Source organism: Osmerus mordax, chromosome 23 (genome assembly GCF_038355195.1).
Source record: "Osmerus mordax isolate fOsmMor3 chromosome 23, fOsmMor3.pri, whole genome shotgun sequence".
Taxonomy (NCBI): Eukaryota; Metazoa; Chordata; class Actinopteri; order Osmeriformes; family Osmeridae; genus Osmerus; species Osmerus mordax.
The window spans coordinates 9904500-9929951 of NC_090072.1; the positions used below are offsets into that span (position 1 = coordinate 9904500).

Consider the following 25452-nt stretch of genomic DNA (forward strand, 5'->3'; position numbering starts at 1 on the left):
GGTACACAAGTGAACTTGTGTAGTGCAAGTTGTGTTAAAAATAGGAATTGATATTGTATCCAGATTTTTTATTTTAAGGTCTCTTCACATCCTGATAGCTATCAATAATTTAAGTGGTCTAAATGTCATTGCGCAGACAATCACAAGTCATTAGCTCGGGTTCATTGTTGCTGTGTAGAGGAAACGTGACAATGGAGGGCGAAGCAACCTTGTGTTCCTCACTGACAGAGATAGACAGGAAATTGGAGAGGGGAGGGGAAGAAATGGCCAGAACTGTAATCAAACCCGGGATGCTGCGTGTGGGCCTCAGCTCGTATGGTACGCACCCTACCCAGTGAGCTACCAGGGAGCCCCATGCTAAGAAATGTTTCCATTAAAGATGAGTCAGTCAGTCAGTCAAAAAAAAAAAAGAACATAGTTAACACAAATACAGTTTATATAGACACAAACAATATATGATATTCTTTCAATCAAAACAGATGTATTTGGGCTTGGAAATAGAGCAAAGGCAAAATATGAAAAGATAGGGCATTCAATCAAATATTTTCCAGTAAAGAACAAGAATGCAACACAATTTTGAAATCACAGTGCCAATGCAGGATATTCATTACTTTATTTGTACATAATAATGAATATTTTACTTTTCAATTTAAAAAAATAATTTTCTACGATTTACAGTAACTCATAAGGAACATAAAAGTCAAGCCAAAGGTTAAACAGCACATTCTGCTGTCATGGCCCCTGAAAAAGACCACATGCATTCTCCCACATATGGTACAGCCTTTGAATATCAAACAAAATCTATTCCTAAAATTAGTTCATGGACAACATTTTAACCATAACAAGTGACACAAAAACGTCTCCCCAAATGTATGCAGATTTGCCAACTAAGATCCCCATTTAATAAATAAAGATGTTCTGATGTCCTGCACTCTAAATAGTACATTTGTATATAAAAAAAAGTAATTATTGACTGTTCCATCTTGAGGACAGTTACAGCTTTAAACAAGCACAAGCTAATAACTATGTAATGCAGCACCTTTTCGAAATAATTATTCAGTATAAATACAAATGTTTGATACCACAATTATGATTTTGTAAGTGCATGACTTGTTCCATTGCCCTTTTCTGTACTTCATATAACCTCAGCAAGAGCTTTCCCCTGCTTTGACATTTTATTTTCACTCAAGTAATTCCTCACATTTTTTTGTTATAAAGATCTTGACTGTCATATACAGCATGAGATATGCTTGCTGTGAGGTGCTGGTGCAAGTATAATTCTGTTCTCGCCATCACACACACTTGGAACTCAAATTCAATAAATTAGCCTGATAAAGCAGTAAGGCAGTTGCACATACATGTCACAAAGAACAAAATATAACACGCACATACAGTACACGATAACAATATGTAAAGTAAGAGCAATACGGTGTTTTCAATTAGTTTTTGTGAATTGTGAAATTTTCAAGGCTTATAAGGTGATCTGGTCAACCTGGGTAATTTTCAGGGTGATGTAGTGGTTAAACCTGTTCTTTGTCTATCACAAGCCAACTCCTGACTAAAGAAAGAAAGAACAAGGACCCAAACCGAATACTGGTTTCACTCAAGGAGGGAACAGGTTGCATTGCAGTGAAAGTTCAAGTAAAAAGAGACAAAATAGTAGTTAGAGGAAGTTAACATTCACCAAACCCACTGGCAGCCTATAGCTCTTCGCCTTACAAAACTTCAGACGTTTCCAGGTAACTTTGAAGCTTTCTGACTGTGGTTTTGTCCAAAGAGCAGAGGTCAAAGTCAAAAGTTGTGTTTGTGATATGGAAGTGTCCAGTCTCTTCGATGAGATTCACTATCTGTGGGAACAAGACACTGTAAGAAAACTGACAAGATGATGCGGAATGCAGAAGCAAAACAAAAGAGCAGAATGCAGCATAAATCTGCAGGTGGTGATGTTGCTATTAACAGATTTTCAAGACTAAATGTAACAGACGTGGTCGCGCCCGTAATCTGGATCAACCCCGCCACCTCGGACATCTCAAGAACGACCACTACCAGATACACCAACGAAAAGCCAGCGATTCACTGGCTTGTAACCACCATCTACACCGTCTACACTTACCCCTCTAAACTCACTCCACACATCACAGCTACCCCAGCCGGTCGGCTGCAGCTAACCTGATGTAATCCGGGTCACGGCACCAATGTAACAGATGTGGTTACGCACCCTTTGGGGGTACACTTGGCCGAAGCTCGCCCATACTTGGGATCGAACCCCTCACCTCTGACATCTCAAGCACGACCACTTCCAGCTACGCCAACTAAAAGCCAGCGATTAGCTGAGTTTGACCAGTGAGTTTAAACAATCTATACCAGCCACAAAGTCTAGAATTTGTATACCTTACTTCATACTGAGAGGAACTGACCTTAAGATAGAGTGTGTATGGAGGACTAAATGTGCCATAATTAAATAAATAAATAAATAGACATCTCTTAAGTGACGGGCCACTTTTTAAACGATTTAACCAGATATATTACTGTTAACATGTGGCCTGTTCTCAGTCACGTTCATCGAATAAAACCAACCCAGTCTCATCCCAACTTGTCAAATATTGACGCCAGGGGGTGCCTTTGTCGTCGTTTTTGACGCCTAGAGTTGCACATTGACTTCCACGTTAATATGTTTGGCTTTTCCCGTAGAACATTCTGAAATACGGCGTTGTATTTTGATGCATTAGGTCTCCAATAGATTTTGATGAGCTGCTTTCGGATTTTTACAAAACGTCACCAAAATAAATTGGGTGATTTTGTAAAAATCTGGCAGATGTGCTTTATACATGTTTCTTTTGTTACACAAGAAAATTGACAAACGTTAATCATGGACATAAAAGTTATTTATAAAATGTATAAAGAATATAAAATAAACCGATCTAAAAACATATGCATTACATTTTTTATGAAAAGATCTGGCGGACGAGGAATATAATTTTACATTAATCATAATTTTAAGCGCATGGACACAATTATTTATCAAATGCACTGACTGAAAAACCTATAACCTAACTAGCCTACATTATTGGTGGCCAAGCCGCGAAGCGGCGCAGCCACCTCAAGTGTTTCTACCTTTTCTTATAATTAGGATTCCTCCATAAGGAGGAAACCTGTTGTTATTGTTAGTTTTATTAGGATTCCTCCGTAAGGAGGAAACCTATTGATATTGTTAGTTTTATTATTATTATTATTATTAAGATTCCTCCGTAAGGAGGAAACCTATTGTTATTGTTAGTTTTATTAGGGGCCAAGCAGCGAAGCTGCGAGGCACCTATTGTAATTGGTAGTATTCCTCCGTAAGGAGGAAACCTATTGTTATTGTTAGTTTTATTAGGATTCCTCCGTAAGGAGGAAACCTATTGTTATTGTTAGTTTTATTATTATTAGGATTCCTCCGTAAGGAGGAAACCTATTGTTAGGGGCCAAGCAGCAAAGCTGCGAGGCACCTATTGTTATTGTTAGTATTATTATTATTATTATTATTGGGTGTGCTTTGCCTTCGGCAAGGGCACAACCTTTGTTCTCTCACATATATATTATTATTTTTATTTCTTTTTGCCCCCCTAAAACTCAGTCAACATTTGGCCTACATAGACAACGTAGGTGTCAAAAGTTTCGTCTTGGTAGCGATTGAGTTGCTTCTATTGGAATTTACGTTCCGTTGCATGGTTTAGGCTTAAGTTAAGTTTTTGTGGCGAAAAGTGAAGCTAACTGTGGCTAATTTGCTAGCCACAGTCACTGACGTTACTAACGTCACTGCGTCACTAACGTCACGAAAACACGCGTGACTACCTTTGGCAGAACATTCGTTTCGCATCTGTTAACTTGGGGGATAGCTAGGCTAACCTTAGCTTTACTGCAAGGCAGCTGCAGAAACGCCACAAGAAAAGAGGCCAGGGTGATAACTATTTACTCATTTTACTTTGTGATATGACACACAATTGTGATGTGTAATGTACAATATAAGCTGATATTATTAAGGAAGTACATCTACTTTCGGAAACAGTAGTCTACTATTTCACTGAAGTATTAGCATCATGACATTAGCCTGTGTTGCCCGTGCAACACATACTACAGTGGTCTATGATGTAGCGTTATCTGTTTTCAATCGTTAAAATAAACATTCCTCACATATACATTTTCGTTTTAGGATTTATTCTGACATTAGAAAACGATTTGTTGGTGAAATTACCATTACCTGTGGTTTCAAACCAGTGTAGCTCACTGCAACGCTGTAGCTTACGCGAGACACACTACAAAAACATCTACACTACACAGCTGTTTAGGAAGTCAAACGGCGACAGAACATGTTCGGCACTCCCCTTACTTAAATCAAAAGTCTATCTAACTACTAACCTGAACTTCATTGCCACAGCCTAAACGTTGTCAATCTGTTCATGAAAATAATTAATTTCAGCTTAAACCGTACAACGGAACGTTAAATCCAATTCAACCAACGCAATCGCTACCAAGACGAACACAACAGTAGTCTAGTACTGTACAGTAGTAGTACAATTTACCGGGGCAGATTCTCCACACAGGGCTATATCGCATTTTGCGTTGTTACTGACAATGATCACTACCAGTGAGCTTTTTATGAATGAGCGATTTTCCACTAAATAAATGTCAAGCTTATTTACGTTTTGGGGGGCATATTTTCAGTTAGCAGATGGTACTGTTTGAATCGCGATTCCATCTTCTACTACCGGGTAACGTCGTAGAATAATCTTCAAAGGGGGTTCTTTATTAATGAATGAATGCAATGAGTAGGCTAAATGCCTGAAAATATCATGAGAAGGGAAAAACTTAAAATGACGTTTAAGTCATAGAGATTAGGTCAATTTTTACTGCCAAATTTATTCGTTTTGATTCAGCTATGAGGCTGCCTCTTGCAGGGGAAATGAGAAGACATCTATTTCATTCTACGCTTCACTCGTATTTTGAGTTGTAAATGAGCAGCAAGAAAAAAGATGCTTTTAAATCTATGTAATCTTTATAAATAATAAGTATGCATTTTTATATAAAATACACAGGTTATATCAATATCAGTACACAATATCAGTTGTAAAAATGTAATTAAAAAACTGACCCCTGTGCAACCGACGCAAGCAAGCACACCCTACAATTTCCCCAGAAATTGTACTCTCTCTAGTTATTGGGTGTGCTTTGCCTTCGGCAAGGGCACAACCTTTGTTCTCTCACATATATATTATTATTATTATTATTCTTTTTGCCCCCCTAAAACTCAGTCAATATTTGGCCTACATAGACAACGTAGGTGTCAAAAGTTTCGTCTTGGTAGCGATTGAGTTGCTTCTATTGGAATTTACGTTCCGTTGCATGGTTTGGGCTTAAGTTAAGTTTTTGTGGCGAAAAGTGAAGCTAACGGTGGCTAATTTGCTAGCCACAGTCACTGACGTTACTAACGTCACCGCATCACTAACGTCACGAAAACACGCGTGACTACCTTTGGTAGAACATTCGTTTCGCATCTGTTAACTTGGGGGATAGCTAGGCTAACTATAGCTTTACTGCAAGGCAGCTGCAGAAACGCCACAAGAAAAGAGGCCAGGGTGATAACTATTTACTCATTTTACTTTTTGATATGACACACAATTGTGATGTGTAATGTACAATATAAGCTGATATTATTAAGGACGTACATCTACTTTCGGAAACAGTAGTCTACTATTTCACTGAAGTATTAGCATCATGACATTAGCCTGTGTTGCCCGGGCAACACATACTACAGTGGTCTATGATTTATCTGTTTTCAATCGTTAAAATAAACATTCCTCACATATACATTTTCGTTGTATGATTTATTCTGACATTAGTAAACGATTTGTTGGTGAAATTACCATTACCTGTGGTTTCAAACCAGTGTAGCTCACTGCAACGCTGTAGCCTACCCGAGACACTAGTGTGAGTACAGTAGCTAACAAAAACTCCTCAGCTGTTCAAGTCAAACGGCGACAGAACATGTTCGGCACTCCCCTTACTCAAAAGTCTTTCAATAGTTGAAACAATCTGACTACTAACCTGAACTTCATTGCCACAGCCTAAACTTTGTCAATCTGTTCATGAAAATAATTAATTTCAGCCTAAACCGTACAACGGAACATTAAATCGAATTCAACCAACGCAATCGCTACCAAGACGAACACAGCAGTAGTCTAGTACTGTACTGTAGTAGTAGAATTTACCGGGGCAGCTTCTCCACACAGGGCTATATCGCATTTTGCGTTGTTACTGACAATGATCGCTACCAGTGAGCTTTTTATGAATGAGCTAAATAAATAAATGTCAATCTTATTTACGTTTTTGGGGGCATATTTTCAGTTAGCAGATGGTACTGTTTGAATCGCGATTCTATCTTCTGCCGGTAAAGTCGTAGAATAATCTTCAAAGGGGGTTCTTTATTAATGAATGAATGCAATATGAGTAGGCTAAATGCCTGAAAATATCACGAGAAGGGACAACTTAAAAGGACGTTTAAGTCATAGAGATTAGGTCCATTTTTACACCGGTCTGCCAAATGTATTCGTTTTGATTCAGCCTGTCAGCTGCCTCTTGCAGGGGAAATGAGAAGACATCTATTTCATTCTACACTTCACTCGTATTTTGAGTTGTAAATGAGCAGCAAAAAAAAGATGCTTTTAAATCTATGTAATCTTTATAAATAATAAGTAGGCCCGATGCATTTTTATATAAAATATACAGACCCCTGTGCAACCGACGCAAGCAAGCACACCCTACAATTTCCCCAGAAATTGTATCCTCTCTAGTTATTATTCTAGTTCCATGGGAGTCAATGGCAGCCCCTAGAACCCTTGGATAACTTTTTGTGAAATTTGGCACACATTAAGGACAGTTCCTTCTATACCTACACCAAGTTTCATGTATCCCATTAGACCACTCTAGCGCCACCAATGGGTCAAAGTTGGACTTGTGTTTACACACGCAACTTTTGAACCGTATGACTGATTTTCGAAAATGAGGTACCATTGGATTCCTTGGATCAAGACGAGTTCAACGCACCACCCTATGACGGTTGGTATATCGGTGGACGACACTACAACATGTTACCATGTGCAAAGGCAACTTCATATCTCAAAAAATGATTGGTGCCAATCAAAATCGTCAACAAAGCAACCAAACAGGAAGTTGTATCAAATCTCAGCAAATCTTTGAAATATCACCACCAAACTTGGTGTGTCACGTGAAAGACACTACATCATGTTCCCATGTGAGAAGGCAAATTAATATCTTAAAAAATGATTGAAATAAAGGAAATCTAATTTATTTCTATCTAACGCTAAAATAATGCTTTACACATCCGCCAGTCAAAAAACTCTGATTAAATCACATGTTCATAAAGACTCTTGAGAATGTTTAGTACACAAATCTCAGAAAAAGTTGACTGTTACATGAAAAGTTGAAATTTGGTGAATATTTGAAAAATGCATGCTTGGCTAATTGTTAAGGAAATTTCCAATGAAATGTCTCCCCTGCTCCTCAGCGCGCGCGCTCCACATTCTCACACACTCAGCCTTTCCCTTGACACACGCGCAAGCTTGACGAGACGCATACACAACATTTCAGGCAATTGTGGGCTGACCAAGCCCCCACTCATTGCTTGGTCTTTAGCAAAGGCCCATGTGGATCTTGATGGTATTGCATTTCCGATTTTGTATGCAATGGTAAAAAGTTCTCAAAATCCTGAAACATTTATAGTATAGGCCAAGAGTAACTACCACACCACAAATGGCCCAATATCACCCATAAGTGACGCTACAGGCCACGCCCTGATACACAAAGATACAAGGCTTTCTGGAATGGGTAGGCTCAACCAAGCCCCCTCCCTTCACTCCTTGGGTTGAAATAAAAGCCCTTGTGGATCTTGATGGTATTGCATTTCATATTTGGTATCCCATTGGTAAGTCTGCGGCATGGAATTTTACAGTGACTATTTGTAAAGAATATACATTTTTCAGTGGTTTGCAATGTTTGGAGGAATCCGCCATTGCTGCTTGCAGTTATATTTAGGATTCCTCCGTAAGGAGGAAACCTATTGTTATTGTTAGTTTTATTATTATTATTATTATTATTATTATTCTAGTTCCATGGGAGTCAATGGCAGCCCCTAGAACCCTTGGATAACTTTTTGTTAAATTTGGCACACTCATTAAGGACAGTTCCTTCTATACCTACACCAAGTTTCATGTATCCCATCAGACCACTCTAGCGCCACCAATGGGTCAAAGTTGGACTTGTGTTTACACACGCAACTTTTGAACCGTATGACTGATTTACAAAAATGAGGTACCATTGGATTCCCTGGATGAAGACGAGTTCAACGCACCCTATGACGTCAATTTCCGGTTGTATAGATTTTCCGCTATTTCCGGTTGTATCAAAAACCTTTGAAAGCCTACTCCTCCTACAATTATTGTCATATCTTCTTCAAAATGACCATAGATGATCTTCAGACCAAGCCTCACAAAAGTTATCCCATGGCGTTTTGATTTTCTAAACCGTTTGTCCGGCACAACCAATCAAAATCAGCAAAAAAGTAACCAAACAGGAACTTGGGTCAAATCTCAGCAAATCTTTGAGATATCAACACTAAACTTGGTATATCGGTGGACGACACTACAACATGTTACCATGTGCAAAGGCAACTTCATATCTCAAAAGATGATTGATATAAAGCAAATCGAATTTATCGCTAACGCTAAAATAATGCTTTACACATCCGCCGGTCAAAAACTGATACTTTGATTCAATCACAAGTTCATATGAAGACTCTTGAGAATGTTTAGTACACAAATCTGAGGAAAAGTTGACTGTAACATGAAAAGTCGATTTTATGTGAATATTTGAAACATGCATGCTTGGCTAATTGCTAACGAAATTTTCAATGAAATGTCTCCCCTGCTCTTCAGCGCGCGCGTGCTCCACATTCTCACACACTCAGCCTTTCCCTTGACACACGCGCGGGCTTGGCGAGACGCATACACAACATTTCAGGCAATTGTGGGCTGACCAAGCCCCCACTCATTCCTTGGCTTGAAGTGAAGGCCCTTGTGGATCTTGATGGTAATGCATTTTCGAAAAAGTTCTCAAAATCCTGAAACATTGATAGTATAGGCCAGGAGTAACTACCACACCACAAATGACGCACCATTATCCATAGGTGGCGCTACGGCCAAGCCCCAATTTTCCATTTACAAAGTGATGCCATTCGCATCCCATTTGTCCCAAAATTCTGAAATTCATTAGATATGCCCTATTTCTCATGAGGAACAAAAAAGCCTCAATAACCTATAACGGCCGCCATATTGGATGTTTTTGTACAATAAAGATTTAGGAAACACGTTTTTTTGCTACTTCTCCTACAATTCTTGTCCAATCTTCCCCAGAATTGGCAGGTATCATCGTCAGAGCAACCCTCACTGAATTCTTTAACAGATTTTTGAATTTCAAAACCGTTTGTCCAGTACAGCCAATCAAAATCGTCAACAAAGCAACCAAACAGGAAGTTGGATCAAATCTCAGCAAATCTTTGAAATATCAACACCAAACTTGGTGTGTCACGTGAAAGACACTACGTCATGTTCCCATGTAGGAAGGCAAATTAATATCTTCAAAAATGATTGAAATGAAGGAAATCAAATTTATTTCTAACGCTAAAATAATGCTTTACACATCCGCCAGTCAAAAAACTCTGATTCAATCACAAGTTCATGAAGACTTTTGAGAATGTTTAGTACACAAATCTCAGAAAAAGTTGACTGTAAGATGAAAAGTTGAATTTAGGTGAATATTTGAAAAATGCATGCTTGGCTAATTGTTAAGGAAATTTCCAATGAAATGTCTCCCCTGCTCCTCAGCACGCGCGCTCCACATTCTCACACACTCAGCCTTTCCCTTGACACACGCACAAGCTTGGCGAGACGCATACACAACATTTCAGGCAATTGTGGGCTGACCAAGCCCCACTCATTGCTTGGTCTTTAGCAAAGGACCATGTGGATCTTGATGGTATTGCATTTCCGATTTTGTATGCAATGGTAAAAAGTTCTCAAAATCCTGAAACATTGATAGTATAGGCCAAGAGTAACTACCACACCACAAATGGCCCAATATCACCCATAAGTGACGCTACAGGCCACGCCCTGGTACACAAAGATACAAGGCTTTCTGGAATGGGTAGGCTCACCAAGCCCCCTCCCTTCACTCCTTGGCTTGAAATAAAAGCCCTTGTGGATCTTGATGGTATTGCATTTCAGATTTGGTATCCCATTGGTAAGTCTGCAGCATGGATTTTTACAGTGACAATTTGTGAAGAATATAAATTTTTCAGTGGTTTGCAATGTTTGGAGGAATCCGCCATTGCTGCTTGCAGTTATATTTAGGATTCCTCCGTAAGGAGGAAACCTATTGTTATTGTTAGTTTTATTATTATTATTATTATTCTAGTTCCATGGGAGTCAATGGCAGCCCCTAGAACCCTTGGATAACTTTTTGTTAAATTTGGCACACTCATTAAGGACAGTTCTTTCTATACCTACACCAAGTTTCATGTATCCCATCAGACCACTCTAGCGCCACCAATGGGTCAAAGTTGGACTTGTGTTTACACACGCAACTTTTGAACCGTATTACCGATTTTCAAAAATGAGGTACCATTGGATTCCCTGGATCAAGACGAGTTCAACGCACCCTATGACGTCAATTTCCGGTTATATAGATTTTCCGCTATTTCCGGTTGTATCAAAAACCTTTGAAAGCCTACTCCTCCTACAATTTTTGTCATATCTTCTTCAAGATGACCAGAGATGATCTTCAGACCAAGCCTCACAAAAGTTATCCCATGGCGTTTTGATTTTATAAACCGTTTGTCCGGCACAGCCAATCAAAATCAGCAAAAAAGTAACCAAACAGGAACTTGGGTCAAAACTCTGCAAATCTTTGAGATATCAACACTAAACTTGGTATATCGGTGGACGACACTACAACATGTTACCATGTGCAAAGGCAACTTCATATCTCAAAAAATGATTGATATAAAGCAAATCGAATTTATCGCTCACGCTAAAATAATGCTTTACACATCCGCCGGTCAAAAACTGATACTTTGATTCAATCACAAGTTCATATGAAGACTCTTGAGAATGTTTAGTACACAAATCTGAGGAAAAGTTGACTGTAACATGAAAAGTCGATTTTATGTGAATATTTGAAACATGCATGCTTGGCTAATTGCTAACGAAATTTTCAATGAAATGTCTCCCCTGCTCTTCAGCGCGCGCGTGCTCCACATTCTCACACACTCAGCCTTTCCCTTGACACACGCGCGGGCTTGGCGAGACGCATACACAACATTTCAGGCAATTGTGGGCTGACCAAGCCCCCACTCATTCCTTGGCTTGAAGTGAAGGCCCTTGTGGATCTTGATGGTAATGCATTTTCGAAAAAGTTCTCAAAATCCTGAAACATTGATAGTATAGGCCAGGAGTAACTACCACACCACAAATGACGCACCATTATCCATAGGTGGCGCTACGGCCAAGCCCCAATTTTCCATTTACAAAGTGATGCCATTCGCATCCCATTTGTCCCAAAATTCTGAAATTCATTAGATATGCCCTATTTCTCATGAGGAACAAAAAAGCCTCAATAACCTATAACGGCCGCCATATTGGATGTTTTTGTACAATAAAGATTTAGGAAACACGTTTTTTTGCTACTTCTCCTACAATTCTTGTCCAATCTTCCCCAGAATTGGCAGGTATCATCGTCAGAGCAACCCTCACTGAATTCTTTAACAGATTTTTGAATTTCAAAACCGTTTGTCCAGTACAGCCAATCAAAATCGTCAACAAAGCAACCAAACAGGAAGTTGGATCAAATCTCAGCAAATCTTTGAAATATCAACACCAAACTTGGTGTGTCACGTGAAAGACACTACGTCATGTTCCCATGTAGGAAGGCAAATTAATATCTTCAAAAATGATTGAAATGAAGGAAATCAAATTTATTTCTAACGCTAAAATAATGCTTTACACATCCGCCAGTCAAAAAACTCTGATTCAATCACAAGTTCATGAAGACTTTTGAGAATGTTTAGTACACAAATCTCAGAAAAAGTTGACTGTAAGATGAAAAGTTGAATTTAGGTGAATATTTGAAAAATGCATGCTTGGCTAATTGTTAAGGAAATTTCCAATGAAATGTCTCCCCTGCTCCTCAGCACGCGCGCTCCACATTCTCACACACTCAGCCTTTCCCTTGACACACGCACAAGCTTGGCGAGACGCATACACAACATTTCAGGCAATTGTGGGCTGACCAAGCCCCACTCATTGCTTGGTCTTTAGCAAAGGACCATGTGGATCTTGATGGTATTGCATTTCCGATTTTGTATGCAATGGTAAAAAGTTCTCAAAATCCTGAAACATTGATAGTATAGGCCAAGAGTAACTACCACACCACAAATGGCCCAATATCACCCATAAGTGACGCTACAGGCCACGCCCTGGTACACAAAGATACAAGGCTTTCTGGAATGGGTAGGCTCACCAAGCCCCCTCCCTTCACTCCTTGGCTTGAAATAAAAGCCCTTGTGGATCTTGATGGTATTGCATTTCAGATTTGGTATCCCATTGGTAAGTCTGCAGCATGGATTTTTACAGTGACAATTTGTGAAGAATATAAATTTTTCAGTGGTTTGCAATGTTTGGAGGAATCCGCCATTGCTGCTTGCAGTTATATTTAGGATTCCTCCGTAAGGAGGAAACCTATTGTTATTGTTAGTTTTATTATTATTATTATTATTCTAGTTCCATGGGAGTCAATGGCAGCCCCTAGAACCCTTGGATAACTTTTTGTTAAATTTGGCACACTCATTAAGGACAGTTCTTTCTATACCTACACCAAGTTTCATGTATCCCATCAGACCACTCTAGCGCCACCAATGGGTCAAAGTTGGACTTGTGTTTACACACGCAACTTTTGAACCGTATTACCGATTTTCAAAAATGAGGTACCATTGGATTCCCTGGATCAAGACGAGTTCAACGCACCCTATGACGTCAATTTCCGGTTATATAGATTTTCCGCTATTTCCGGTTGTATCAAAAACCTTTGAAAGCCTACTCCTCCTACAATTTTTGTCATATCTTCTTCAAGATGACCAGAGATGATCTTCAGACCAAGCCTCACAAAAGTTATCCCATGGCGTTTTGATTTTATAAACCGTTTGTCCGGCACAGCCAATCAAAATCAGCAAAAAAGTAACCAAACAGGAACTTGGGTCAAAACTCTGCAAATCTTTGAGATATCAACACTAAACTTGGTATATCGGTGGACGACACTACAACATGTTACCATGTGCAAAGGCAACTTCATATCTCAAAAAATGATTGATATAAAGCAAATCGAATTTATCGCTCACGCTAAAATAATGCTTTACACATCCGCCGGTCAAAAACTGATACTTTGATTCAATCACAAGTTCATATGAAGACTCTTGAGAATGTTTAGTACACAAATCTGAGGAAAAGTTGACTGTAACATGAAAAGTCGATTTTATGTGAATATTTGAAAAATGCATGCTTGGCTAATTGCTAATGACATTTCCAATGTAATGTCTCCCTCTGCTCCTCAGCGCGCGCGCGCCACATTCTCACACACTCAGCCTTTCCCTTGACACACGCGCGTGCTTGGCGAGACGCATACACAACATTTCAGGCAATTGTGGGCTGACAAAGCCCCCACTCATTCCTTGGCTTGAAGTGAAGGCCCTTGTGGATCTTGATGGTAATGCATTTTAGAAAAAGTTCTCAAAATCCTGAAACATTGATAGTATAGGCCAGGAGTAACTACCACACCACAAATGACGCACCATTATCCATAGGTGGCGCTACGGCCAAGCCCCAATTGTCCATTTACAAAGTGATGCCATTCGCATCCAATTTGTCCCAAAATTCTGAAATTCATTAGATATCCTCTTCTCCTGTCTAGCCCCCCAGTGGTGGAATCAACTCCCCACCTCCGTCAGAGATACTGACTGTCTCTCCACCTTCAAGAAAAGGCTCAAGACGCACTTGTTCGGGAGTACAACGGTACTTAGGAATTGTTCGCTTGACCCGATGTTAGGTTCCTCAAGGATCACAATGACTCTTGCTTAGAGACTTGTTGCTCTTGTGGATAGTGGTAACTGTTTTAAATTTTTGTTCTCGCTGTGATATATTGTTTTATTACTGTTGCATGCTCTTTTCCACAGGTACACTTGCACTTATAGCGGTTCATGTTGTTTAATTGTAACTTGTTGAACTACATGCTCTTATGGTTCTTCCCTTTGGCACTTACTTTGGTTGTTCACAATGTGTGCTTCATGTTTTGGCTACTCGCGATGTTTTTTGGCTATCTTGTTGTTATGATCAGTGACCTATGCACTTTGTAAAGCTCTCTCTTGGAAGTCGCTTTGGATAAAAGCGTCTGCTAAATGAATAAATGTGAATGTAATGTCTCCCCTGCTCCTCAGCGCGCGCGCTCCACATTCTCACGCACTCAGCCTTTCCCTTGACACACGCGCAAGTTTAGCGAGACGCAAACACAACATTTCAGGCAATTGTGGGCTGACCAAGCCCCCACTCATTGCTTGGTCTTTAGCAAAGGCCCATGTGGATCTTGATGGTATTGCATTTCCGATTTTGTATGCAATGGTAAAAAGTTTTCTAAATCCTGAAACATTGATAGTATATGCCATGAGAAACTACCACACCACAAATGACCCACCATTACCCGTAGGTGGCGCTACAGGCCACGCCCTGATACACAAAGATACAAGGCTTTCTGGAATGGGTAGGCTCACCAAGCCCCCTCCCTTCACTCCTTGGCTTAAAATAAAAGCCCTTGTGGATCTTGATGGTATTGCATTTCAGATTTGGTATCCCATTGGTAAGTCTACAGCATGGATGTTTCTATACAGTGACAATTTGTGAAGAATATAAATTTTTCAATGGTTCGCAATGTTTTGGAGGAATCCGCCATTGCTGCTTGCAGCTATATTTAGGATTCCTCCGTAAGGAGGAAACCTATTGTTATTGTTAGTTTTATTAGGATTCCTCCGTAAGGAGGAAACCTATTGTTATTGTTAGTTTTATTATTATTATTATTATTATTATTATTATTATTCTAGTTCCATGGGAGTCAATGGCAGCCCCTAGAACCCTTGGATAACTTTTTGTTAAATTTGGCACACTCATTAAGGACAGTTCCTTCTATACCTACACCAAGTTTCATGTATCCCATCAGACCACTCTAGCGCCACCAATGGGTCAAAGTTGGACTTGTGTTTACACACGCAACTTTTGAACCGTATGACTGATTTACAAAAATGAGGTACCATTGGATTCCCTGGATGAAGACGAGTTCAACGCACCCTATGACGTCAATTTCCGGTTGTATAGATTTTCCGCTATTTCCGGTTGTATCAAAAACCTTTGAAAGCCTACTCCTCCTACAATTATTGTCATATCTTCTTCAAAATGACCATAGATGATCTTCAGACCAAGCCTCACAAAAGTTATCCCATGGCGTTTTGATTTTCTAAACCGTTTGTCCGGCACAACCAATCAAAATCAGCAAAAAAGTAACCAAACAGGAACTTGGGTCAAATCTCAGCAAATCTTTGAGATATCAACACTAAACTTGGTATATCGGTGGACGACACTACAACATGTTACCATGTGCAAAGGCAACTTCATATCTCAAAAGATGATTGATATAAAGCAAATCGAATTTATCGCTAACGCTAAAATAATGCTTTACACATCCGCCGGTCAAAAACTGATACTTTGATTCAATCACAAGTTCATATGAAGACTCTTGAGAATGTTTAGTACACAAATCTGAGGAAAAGTTGACTGTAACATGAAAAGTCGATTTTATGTGAATATTTGAAACATGCATGCTTGGCTAATTGCTAACGAAATTTTCAATGAAATGTCTCCCCTGCTCTTCAGCGCGCGCGTGCTCCACATTCTCACACACTCAGCCTTTCCCTTGACACACGCGCGGGCTTGGCGAGACGCATACACAACATTTCAGGCAATTGTGGGCTGACCAAGCCCCCACTCATTCCTTGGCTTGAAGTGAAGGCCCTTGTGGATCTTGATGGTAATGCATTTTAGAAAAAGTTCTCAAAATCCTGAAACATTGATAGTATAGGCCAGGAGTAACTACCACACCACAAATGACGCACCATTATCCATAGGTGGCGCTACGGCCAAGCCCCAATTTTCCATTTACAAAGTGATGCCATTCGCATCCCATTTGTCCCAAAATTCTGAAATTCATTAGATATGCCCTATTTCTCATGAGGAACAAAAAAGCCTCAATAACCTATAACGGCCGCCATATTGGATGTTTTTGTACAATAAAGATTTAGGAAACACGTTTTTTTGCTACTTCTCCTACAATTCTTGTCCAATCTTCCCCAGAATTGGCAGGTATCATCGTCAGAGCAACCCTCACTGAATTCTTTAACAGATTTTTGAATTTCAAAACCGTTTGTCCAGTACAGCCAATCAAAATCGTCAACAAAGCAACCAAACAGGAAGTTGGATCAAATCTCAGCAAATCTTTGAAATATCAACACCAAACTTGGTGTGTCACGTGAAAGACACTACGTCATGTTCCCATGTAGGAAGGCAAATTAATATCTTCAAAAATGATTGAAATGAAGGAAATCAAATTTATTTCTAACGCTAAAATAATGCTTTACACATCCGCCAGTCAAAAAACTCTGATTCAATCACAAGTTCATGAAGACTTTTGAGAATGTTTAGTACACAAATCTCAGAAAAAGTTGACTGTAAGATGAAAAGTTGAATTTAGGTGAATATTTGAAAAATGCATGCTTGGCTAATTGTTAAGGAAATTTCCAATGAAATGTCTCCCCTGCTCCTCAGCACGCGCGCTCCACATTCTCACACACTCAGCCTTTCCCTTGACACACGCACAAGCTTGGCGAGACGCATACACAACATTTCAGGCAATTGTGGGCTGACCAAGCCCCACTCATTGCTTGGTCTTTAGCAAAGGACCATGTGGATCTTGATGGTATTGCATTTCCGATTTTGTATGCAATGGTAAAAAGTTCTCAAAATCCTGAAACATTGATAGTATAGGCCAAGAGTAACTACCACACCACAAATGGCCCAATATCACCCATAAGTGACGCTACAGGCCACGCCCTGGTACACAAAGATACAAGGCTTTCTGGAATGGGTAGGCTCACCAAGCCCCCTCCCTTCACTCCTTGGCTTGAAATAAAAGCCCTTGTGGATCTTGATGGTATTGCATTTCAGATTTGGTATCCCATTGGTAAGTCTGCAGCATGGATTTTTACAGTGACAATTTGTGAAGAATATAAATTTTTCAGTGGTTTGCAATGTTTGGAGGAATCCGCCATTGCTGCTTGCAGTTATATTTATTATTATTATTATTATTATTATTATTATTATTATTCTAGTTCCATGGGAGTCAATGGCAGCCCCTAGAACCCTTGGATAACTTTTTGTTAAATTTGGCACACTCATTAAGGACAGTTCCTTCTATACCTACACCAAGTTTCATGTATCCCATCAGACCACTCTAGCGCCACCAATGGGTCAAAGTTGGACTTGTGTTTACACACGCAACTTTTGAACCGTATGACTGATTTACAAAAATGAGGTACCATTGGATTCCCTGGATGAAGACGAGTTCAACGCACCCTATGACGTCAATTTCCGGTTGTATAGATTTTCCGCTATTTCCGGTTGTATCAAAAACCTTTGAAAGCCTACTCCTCCTACAATTATTGTCATATCTTCTTCAAAATGACCATAGATGATCTTCAGACCAAGCCTCACAAAAGTTATCCCATGGCGTTTTGATTTTCTAAACCGTTTGTCCGGCACAACCAATCAAAATCAGCAAAAAAGTAACCAAACAGGAACTTGGGTCAAATCTCAGCAAATCTTTGAGATATCAACACTAAACTTGGTATATCGGTGGACGACACTACAACATGTTACCATGTGCAAAGGCAACTTCATATCTCAAAAGATGATTGATATAAAGCAAATCGAATTTATCGCTAACGCTAAAATAATGCTTTACACATCCGCCGGTCAAAAACTGATACTTTGATTCAATCACAAGTTCATATGAAGACTCTTGAGAATGTTTAGTACACAAATCTGAGGAAAAGTTGACTGTAACATGAAAAGTCGATTTTATGTGAATATTTGAAACATGCATGCTTGGCTAATTGCTAACGAAATTTTCAATGAAATGTCTCCCCTGCTCTTCAGCGCGCGCGTGCTCCACATTCTCACACACTCAGCCTTTCCCTTGACACACGCGCGGGCTTGGCGAGACGCATACACAACATTTCAGGCAATTGTGGGCTGACCAAGCCCCCACTCATTCCTTGGCTTGAAGTGAAGGCCCTTGTGGATATTGATGGTAATGCATTTTCGAAAAAGTTCTCAAAATCCTGAAACATTGATAGTATAGGCCAGGAGTAACTACCACACCACAAATGACGCACCATTATCCATAGGTGGCGCTACGGCCAAGCCCCAATTTTCCATTTACAAAGTGATGCCATTCGCATCCCATTTGTCCCAAAATTCTGAAATTCATTAGATATGCCTTATTTCTCATGAGGAACAAAAAAGCCTCAATAACCTATAACGGCCGCCATATTGGATGTTTTTGTACAATAAAGATTTAGGAAACACGTTTTTTTGCTACTTCTCCTACAATTCTTGTCCAATCTTCCCCAGAATTGGCAGGTATCATCGTCAGAGCAACCCTCACTGAATTCTTTAACAGATTTTTGAATTTCAAAACCGTTTGTCCGGTACAGCCAATCAAAATCGTCAACAAAGCAACCAAACAGGAAGTTGGATCAAATCTCAGCAAATCTTTGAAATATCAACACCAAACTTGGTGTGTCACGTGAAAGACACTACGTCATGTTCCCATGTAGGAAGGCAAATTAATATCTTCAAAAATGATTGAAATGAAGGAAATCAAATTTATTTCTAACGCTAAAATAATGCTTTACACATCCGCCAGTCAAAAAACTCTGATTCAATCACAAGTTCATGAAGACTTTTGAGAATGTTTAGTACACAAATCTCAGAAAAAGTTGACTGTAAGATGAAAAGTTGAATTTAGGTGAATATTTGAAAAATGCATGCTTGGCTAATTGTTAAGGAAATTTCCAATGAAATGTCTCCCCTGCTCCTCAGCACGCGCGCTCCACATTCTCACACACTCAGCCTTTCCCTTGACACACGCACAAGCTTGGCGAGACGCATACACAACATTTCAGGCAATTGTGGGCTGACCAAGCCCCACTCATTGCTTGGTCTTTAGCAAAGGACCATGTGGATCTTGATGGTATTGCATTTCCGATTTTGTATGCAATGGTAAAAAGTTCTCAAAATCCTGAAACATTGATAGTATAGGCCAAGAGTAACTACCACACCACAAATGGCACAATATCACCCATAAGTGACGCTACAGGCCACGCCCTGGTACACAAAGATACAAGGCTTTCTGGAATGGGTAGGCTCACCAAGCCCCCTCCCTTCACTCCTTGGCTTGAAATAAAAGCCCTTGTGGATCTTGATGGTATTGCATTTCAGATTTGGTATCCCATTGGTAAGTCTGCAGCATGGATTTTTACAGTGACAATTTGTGAAGAATATAAATTTTTCAGTGGTTTGCAATGTTTGGAGGAATCCGCCATTGCTGCTTGCAGTTATATTTATTATTATTATTCTAGTTCCATGGGAGTCAATGGCAGCCCCTAGAACCCTTGGATAACTTTTTGTTAAATTTGGCACACTCATTAAGGACAGTTCCTTCTATACCTACACCAAGTTTCATGTATCCCATCAGACCACTCTAGCGCCACCAATGGGTCAAAGTTGGACTTGTGTTTACACACGCAACTTTTGAACCGTATGACTGATTTTCAAAAATGAGGTACCATTGGATTCCCTGGATCAAGACGAGTTCAACGCACCCTATGACGTCAATTTCCGGTTATATAGATTTCCCGCTATTTCCGGTTGTATCAAAAACCTTTGAAAGCCTACTCCTCCTACAATTTTTGTCATATCTTCTTCAAAATGACCAGAGATGATCTTCAGACCAAGCCTAACAAAAGTTATCCCATGGCGTTTTGATTTTCTAAACCGTTTGTCCGGCACAGCCAATCAAAATCAGCAAAAAAGTAACCAAACAGGAACTTGGGTCAAATCTCAGCAAATCTTTGAGATATCAACACTAAACTTGGTATATCGGTGGACGACACTACAACATGATACCATGTGCAAAGGCAACTTCATATCTCAAAAAATGATTGATATAAAGCAAATCGAATTTATCGCTCACGCTAAAATAATGCTTTACACATCCGCCGGTCAAAAACTGATACTTTGATTCAATCACAAGTTCATATGAAGACTCTTGAGAATGTTTAGTACACAAATCTGAGGAAAAGTTGACTGTAACATGAAAAGTCGATTTTATGTGAATATTTGAAACATGCATGCTTGGCTAATTGCTAACAAAATTTTCAATGAAATGTCTCCCCTGCTCTTCAGCGTGCGCGTGCTCCACATTCTCACACACTCAGCCTTTCCCTTGACACACGCGCGGGCTTGGCGAGACGCATACACAACATTTCAGGCAATTGTGGGCTGACCAAGCCCCCACTCATTCCTTGGCTTGAAGTGAAGGCCCTTGTGGATCTTGATGGTAATGCATTTTAGAAAATGTTCTCAAAATCCTGAAACATTGATAGTAAGTAAGTAAGTAAGTAAGTAAGACTTTATTTATATAGCACATTTCATACAAGAATTGTAGCTCAAGGTGCTTTACATAAAATCAATAAAAACAATAATACAAGTGATAAATAATTCAAACAATAATAAAAATCCCAATAAGATCTCTGTTCAAGAGAGAAAACAACTTTAAAAAGTAGGAAAACCCTTTTGAGATAAAATTACTTAAATGCTTCGGTAAAAAGGTAGGTTTTAAGCTGTCTTTTAAAAATGTCTAGAGTGTTAGCTTCCCTAATATTTATGGGTAATTTGTTCCATAGTTTTGGGGCGTAATTGACAAAGGCCGAATCACCAATCTTCTTATGACTGCTTCTGGTGACCTCTAATAGGCCTGCATTTGATGATCGCAGTGTTCTAGCTGGTGTGTAGTTTATAAAGGAGTTAGCAATGTAGCTAGGTCCTTGTCCGTGTAGAGCTTTGTATGTGAGAAAAAGGACCTTAAAGTCAATTCTGAAGGTAACAGGGAGCCAGTGTAAAGTAGCTAGGACAGGACTAATGTGTTTTCTCCTTTTAGTTTTGGTTAATAATCTAGCTGCAGAATTTTGAATGAGCTGTAGTCTTTCAGTGGTTTTCTTGGGAAGACCAGTGAAAAGTACGTTACAGTAGTCCAGCCGGCTGGATATAAAAGCATGAATTAACTTCTCTGCATCATTTTGGTTTATGAATGGTCGTACCTTTGCTATATTCCTCAGGTGAAAGAAAGCTGTTTTGGTCACTTTATTAATGTGAGAGTTGAAATTCAAATCTGAGTCCAGGATTACGCAGAGACTCGTCACCTCTGGTTTAAGACAGGGGGTTAAGCCTCCAAGATTCTTAATAAGCATCTCTCTTTTGGATTTGGGGCCACATAGTAGGACTTCGGTTTTGTCTTAATTTAATTTAAGAAAGTTATCATTCATCCATTTGTTTATTGCCAACAGGCAGTTTGTAATGGAATTGATGGCCGTTGCATCGTTGGGTTCAGTGGATATATATAGTTGTGTGTCATCCGCATAGCTATGGAAATCTATGTTATGTTTTCTGATTATGTCGCCGAGTGGTAACATATAAAGAGAAAAAAGTAATGGACCTAAGCAGCTTCCTTGAGCAACCCCGTAGCAGTTCTGATGTTTCTTGGACCTATGGTCACCTAAACTAACATAAAACTTCCTTCCTGTGATATATGATTTCAGCCAGTTCAATACACTATCCGTGAACCCAATAAGCTTTTCCAGTCTATTGATTAGGATGTCGTGATCAATTGTATCAAATGCTGCACTGAGATCTAACAGGATAAGAATAGAGACTTTATTTGCATCAGAGTTTAGTCTGAGGTCGCTAATTATTTTGGTGAGAGCAGTTTCAGTACTGTGATATTTCCTGAAACCTGACTGCGAGACTTCCAGGATGTTATTTTCTTCAAGAAAATAATTTAATTGGACTAAAACTATCTTTTCCAGTACTTTACTAATAAATGGGAGGTTTGATATTGGTCTGTAATTTGCAAGTAGACTGTTATCCAATTTGGGTTTCTTTAATAGGGGCTTTACAACAGCTGTTTTGAAGGCATCTGGGAAGACGCCAGTTCTAAGGGATGTGTTTATAATCTCTAGCACCGGACCTGAGACACTATCAAACACTCGCTTAAAGAATGTTGTGGGTATAGGATCAATATCTGAGGTTGTGGAGTTAGATTCGCTGACAATTTTGGAAAGTTCACTAAGTGTGATACAGGTAAATGTGCTCATGGTTATGTTGCAGAATCTACTGATGTCAGTTTCGACCCCACTATTAATAATACTCGCTCTAATCAAAGTTATTTTGTTCTTGAAGAACAAAGCAAGCTCTTCACATTTAACTGCTGAGGATGGAGGTGGGGCAGGGACAGTGTTTAGCAGCTGGTCAATGGTGGAGAAAATAACTCTGGAATTTCTGGCATTTTCTGTAATAATGTTGGAGAAATATTCTCTCCTTGCTAGACGGATGGTTTTGTTAAAGGTGGTTAGTGTATCTTTGTAGATATTGTAGTGGATAGTGATCTTTGTTTTCCTCCATTTTCTCTCTGCTGCACGGCATTTTCTTTTCGTTTCACTAACATTTTTATTTCTCAGCCATGGGGAGGTTCTGCTTGTGCACTTCTTTTTGGTTTTCAGTGGTGCAACAGAGTCTAACACAGATAATAGTGCATAATTGAGGTTCTCTACCATTTCATTCAGAGAGCAATCATGGTAAGTCGGCTCATGTAGAGCAAATTGTTCAGAAAATGTCATCATAGCTGTATCGTCTAAATATCTTCTATGGACTAAGAATTCTTTTTTGGTTTTTGTTAGGATAATTTCCACATTAAAAAGTATATAATGATGGTCTGAGAGGGGTAGATCAGTTATTGAAATATTATTGATATTTAGTCCAGTTGTTATCACTAGATCTAGTGTGTTTCTGATAGTATAGGCCAGGAGTAACTACCACACCACAAATGACGCACCATTATCCATAGGTGGCGCTACGGCCAAGCCCCAATTTTCCATTTACAAAGTGATGCCATTCACATCCCATTTGTCCCAAAATTCTGAAATTCATTATATATGCCTTATTTCTCATGAGGAACAAAAAAGCCTCAATAACCTATAACGGCCGCCATATTGGATTTTTTTGTACAATAAAGATTTAGGAAACACGTTTTTTTGCTACTTCTCCTACAATTTTTGTCCAATCTTCCCCAGAATTGGCAGGTATCATCGTCAGAGCAACCCTCACTGAAATCTTCAACAGATTTTTGAATTTCATAACCGTTTGTCCGGTACAGCCAATCAAAATCGTCAACAAAGCAACCAAACAGGCAGTTGGATCAAATCTCAGCAAATCTTTGAAATATCACCACCAAACTTGGTGTGTCACGTGAAAGACACTACATCATGTTCCCATGTGAGAAGGCAAATTAATATCTTAAAAAATGATTGAAATAAAGGAAATCTAATTTATTTCTATCTAACGCTAAAATAATGCTTTACACTTCCGCCAGTCAAAAAACTCTAATTCAATCACAAGTTCATGAAGACTCTTGCGAATGTTTAGTACTCAAATCTCAGAAAAAGTTGACTCTAAGATGAAAAGCTGATTTTTGGTGAATATTTGAAAAATGCATGCTTGGCTAATTATTAAGGAAATTTCCAACTAAATGTCTCCCCTGACCCTCAGCGCGCGCGCTCCACATTCTCACACACTCAGCCTTTCCCTTGACACACGCGCAAGCTTGGCGAGACGCATACACAACATTTCAGGCAATTGTGGGCTGACCAAGCCCCCACTCATTGCTTGGTCTTTAGCAAAGGCCCATGTGGATCTTGGTGGTATTGCATTTCCGATTTTGTATGCAATGGTAAAAAGTTCTCAAAATCCTGAAACATTGATAGTATAGGCCAAGAGTAACTACCACACCACAAATGGCCCAATATCACCCATAAGTGACGCTACAGGCCACGCCCTGATACACAAAGATACAAGGCTTTCTGGAATGGGTCGGCTCACCAAGCCCCCTCCCTTCACTCCTTGGCTTGAAATAAAAGCCCTTGTGGATCTTGATGGTATTGCATTTCAGATTTGGTATCCCATTGGTAAGTCTGCAGCATGGAATTTTACAGTGACAATTTGTAAAGAATATACATTTTTCAGTGGTTTGCAATGTTTGGAGGAATCCGCCATTGCTGCTTGCAGTTATATTTAGGATTCCTCCGTAAGGAGGAAACCTATTGTTATTGTTAGTTTTATTATTATTATTATTATTTTAGTTCCATGGGAGTCAATGGCAGCCCCTAGAACCCTTGGATAACTTTTTGTTAAATTTGGCACACTCATTAAGGACAGTTCTTTCTATACCTACACCAAGTTTCATGTATCCCATCAGACCACTCTAGCGCCACCAATGGGTCAAAGTTGGACTTGTGTTTACACATGCAACTTTTGAACCGTATAACTGATTTTCAAAAATGAGGTACCATTGGATTCCCTGGATCAAGACGAGTTCAACGCACCCTATGACGTCAATTTCCGGTTATATAGAATTTCTGCTATTTCCGGTTGTATCAAAAACCTTTGAAAGCCTACTCCTCCTACAATTTTTGTCATATCTTCTTCAAAATGACCAGAGATGAGCTTCAGACCAAGCCTCACAAAAGTTATCCCATGGCGTTTTGATTTTATAAACTGTTTGTCCGGCACAGCCAATCAAAATCAGCAATAAAAGAAACCAAACAGGAACTTGGGTCAAATCTCAGCAAATCTTTGAGATATCAACACTAAACTTGGTATATCGGTGGACGACACTACAACATGTTACCATATGCAAAGGCTATTTCATATATCCAAAAATGGTTGATATAAAGCATATCAAATTTATCGCTAACGCTAAAATAATGATTTACACATCCGCCAGTAAAAAACTGATACTCTGATTCAATCACAAGTTCATATGAAGACTCTTGAGAATGTTTAGTACACAAATCTG

The 25452-nt window shown here is 39.4% G+C and overlaps 1 protein-coding gene across 1 annotated transcript in view; it reads right to left on the reverse strand.

Moving 5' to 3' along the window:
* Positions 1–1625: 1625 nt before the first annotated feature.
* mllt3 (MLLT3 super elongation complex subunit) overlaps positions 1626–25452 on the reverse strand; it is a 135627-nt gene continuing 111800 nt past the window's right edge. The window contains 1 exon segment of the mRNA XM_067261690.1: positions 1626–1847. Coding sequence (XP_067117791.1) covers positions 1716–1847 — 132 coding nt within the window. The 3' untranslated portion in view covers positions 1626–1715.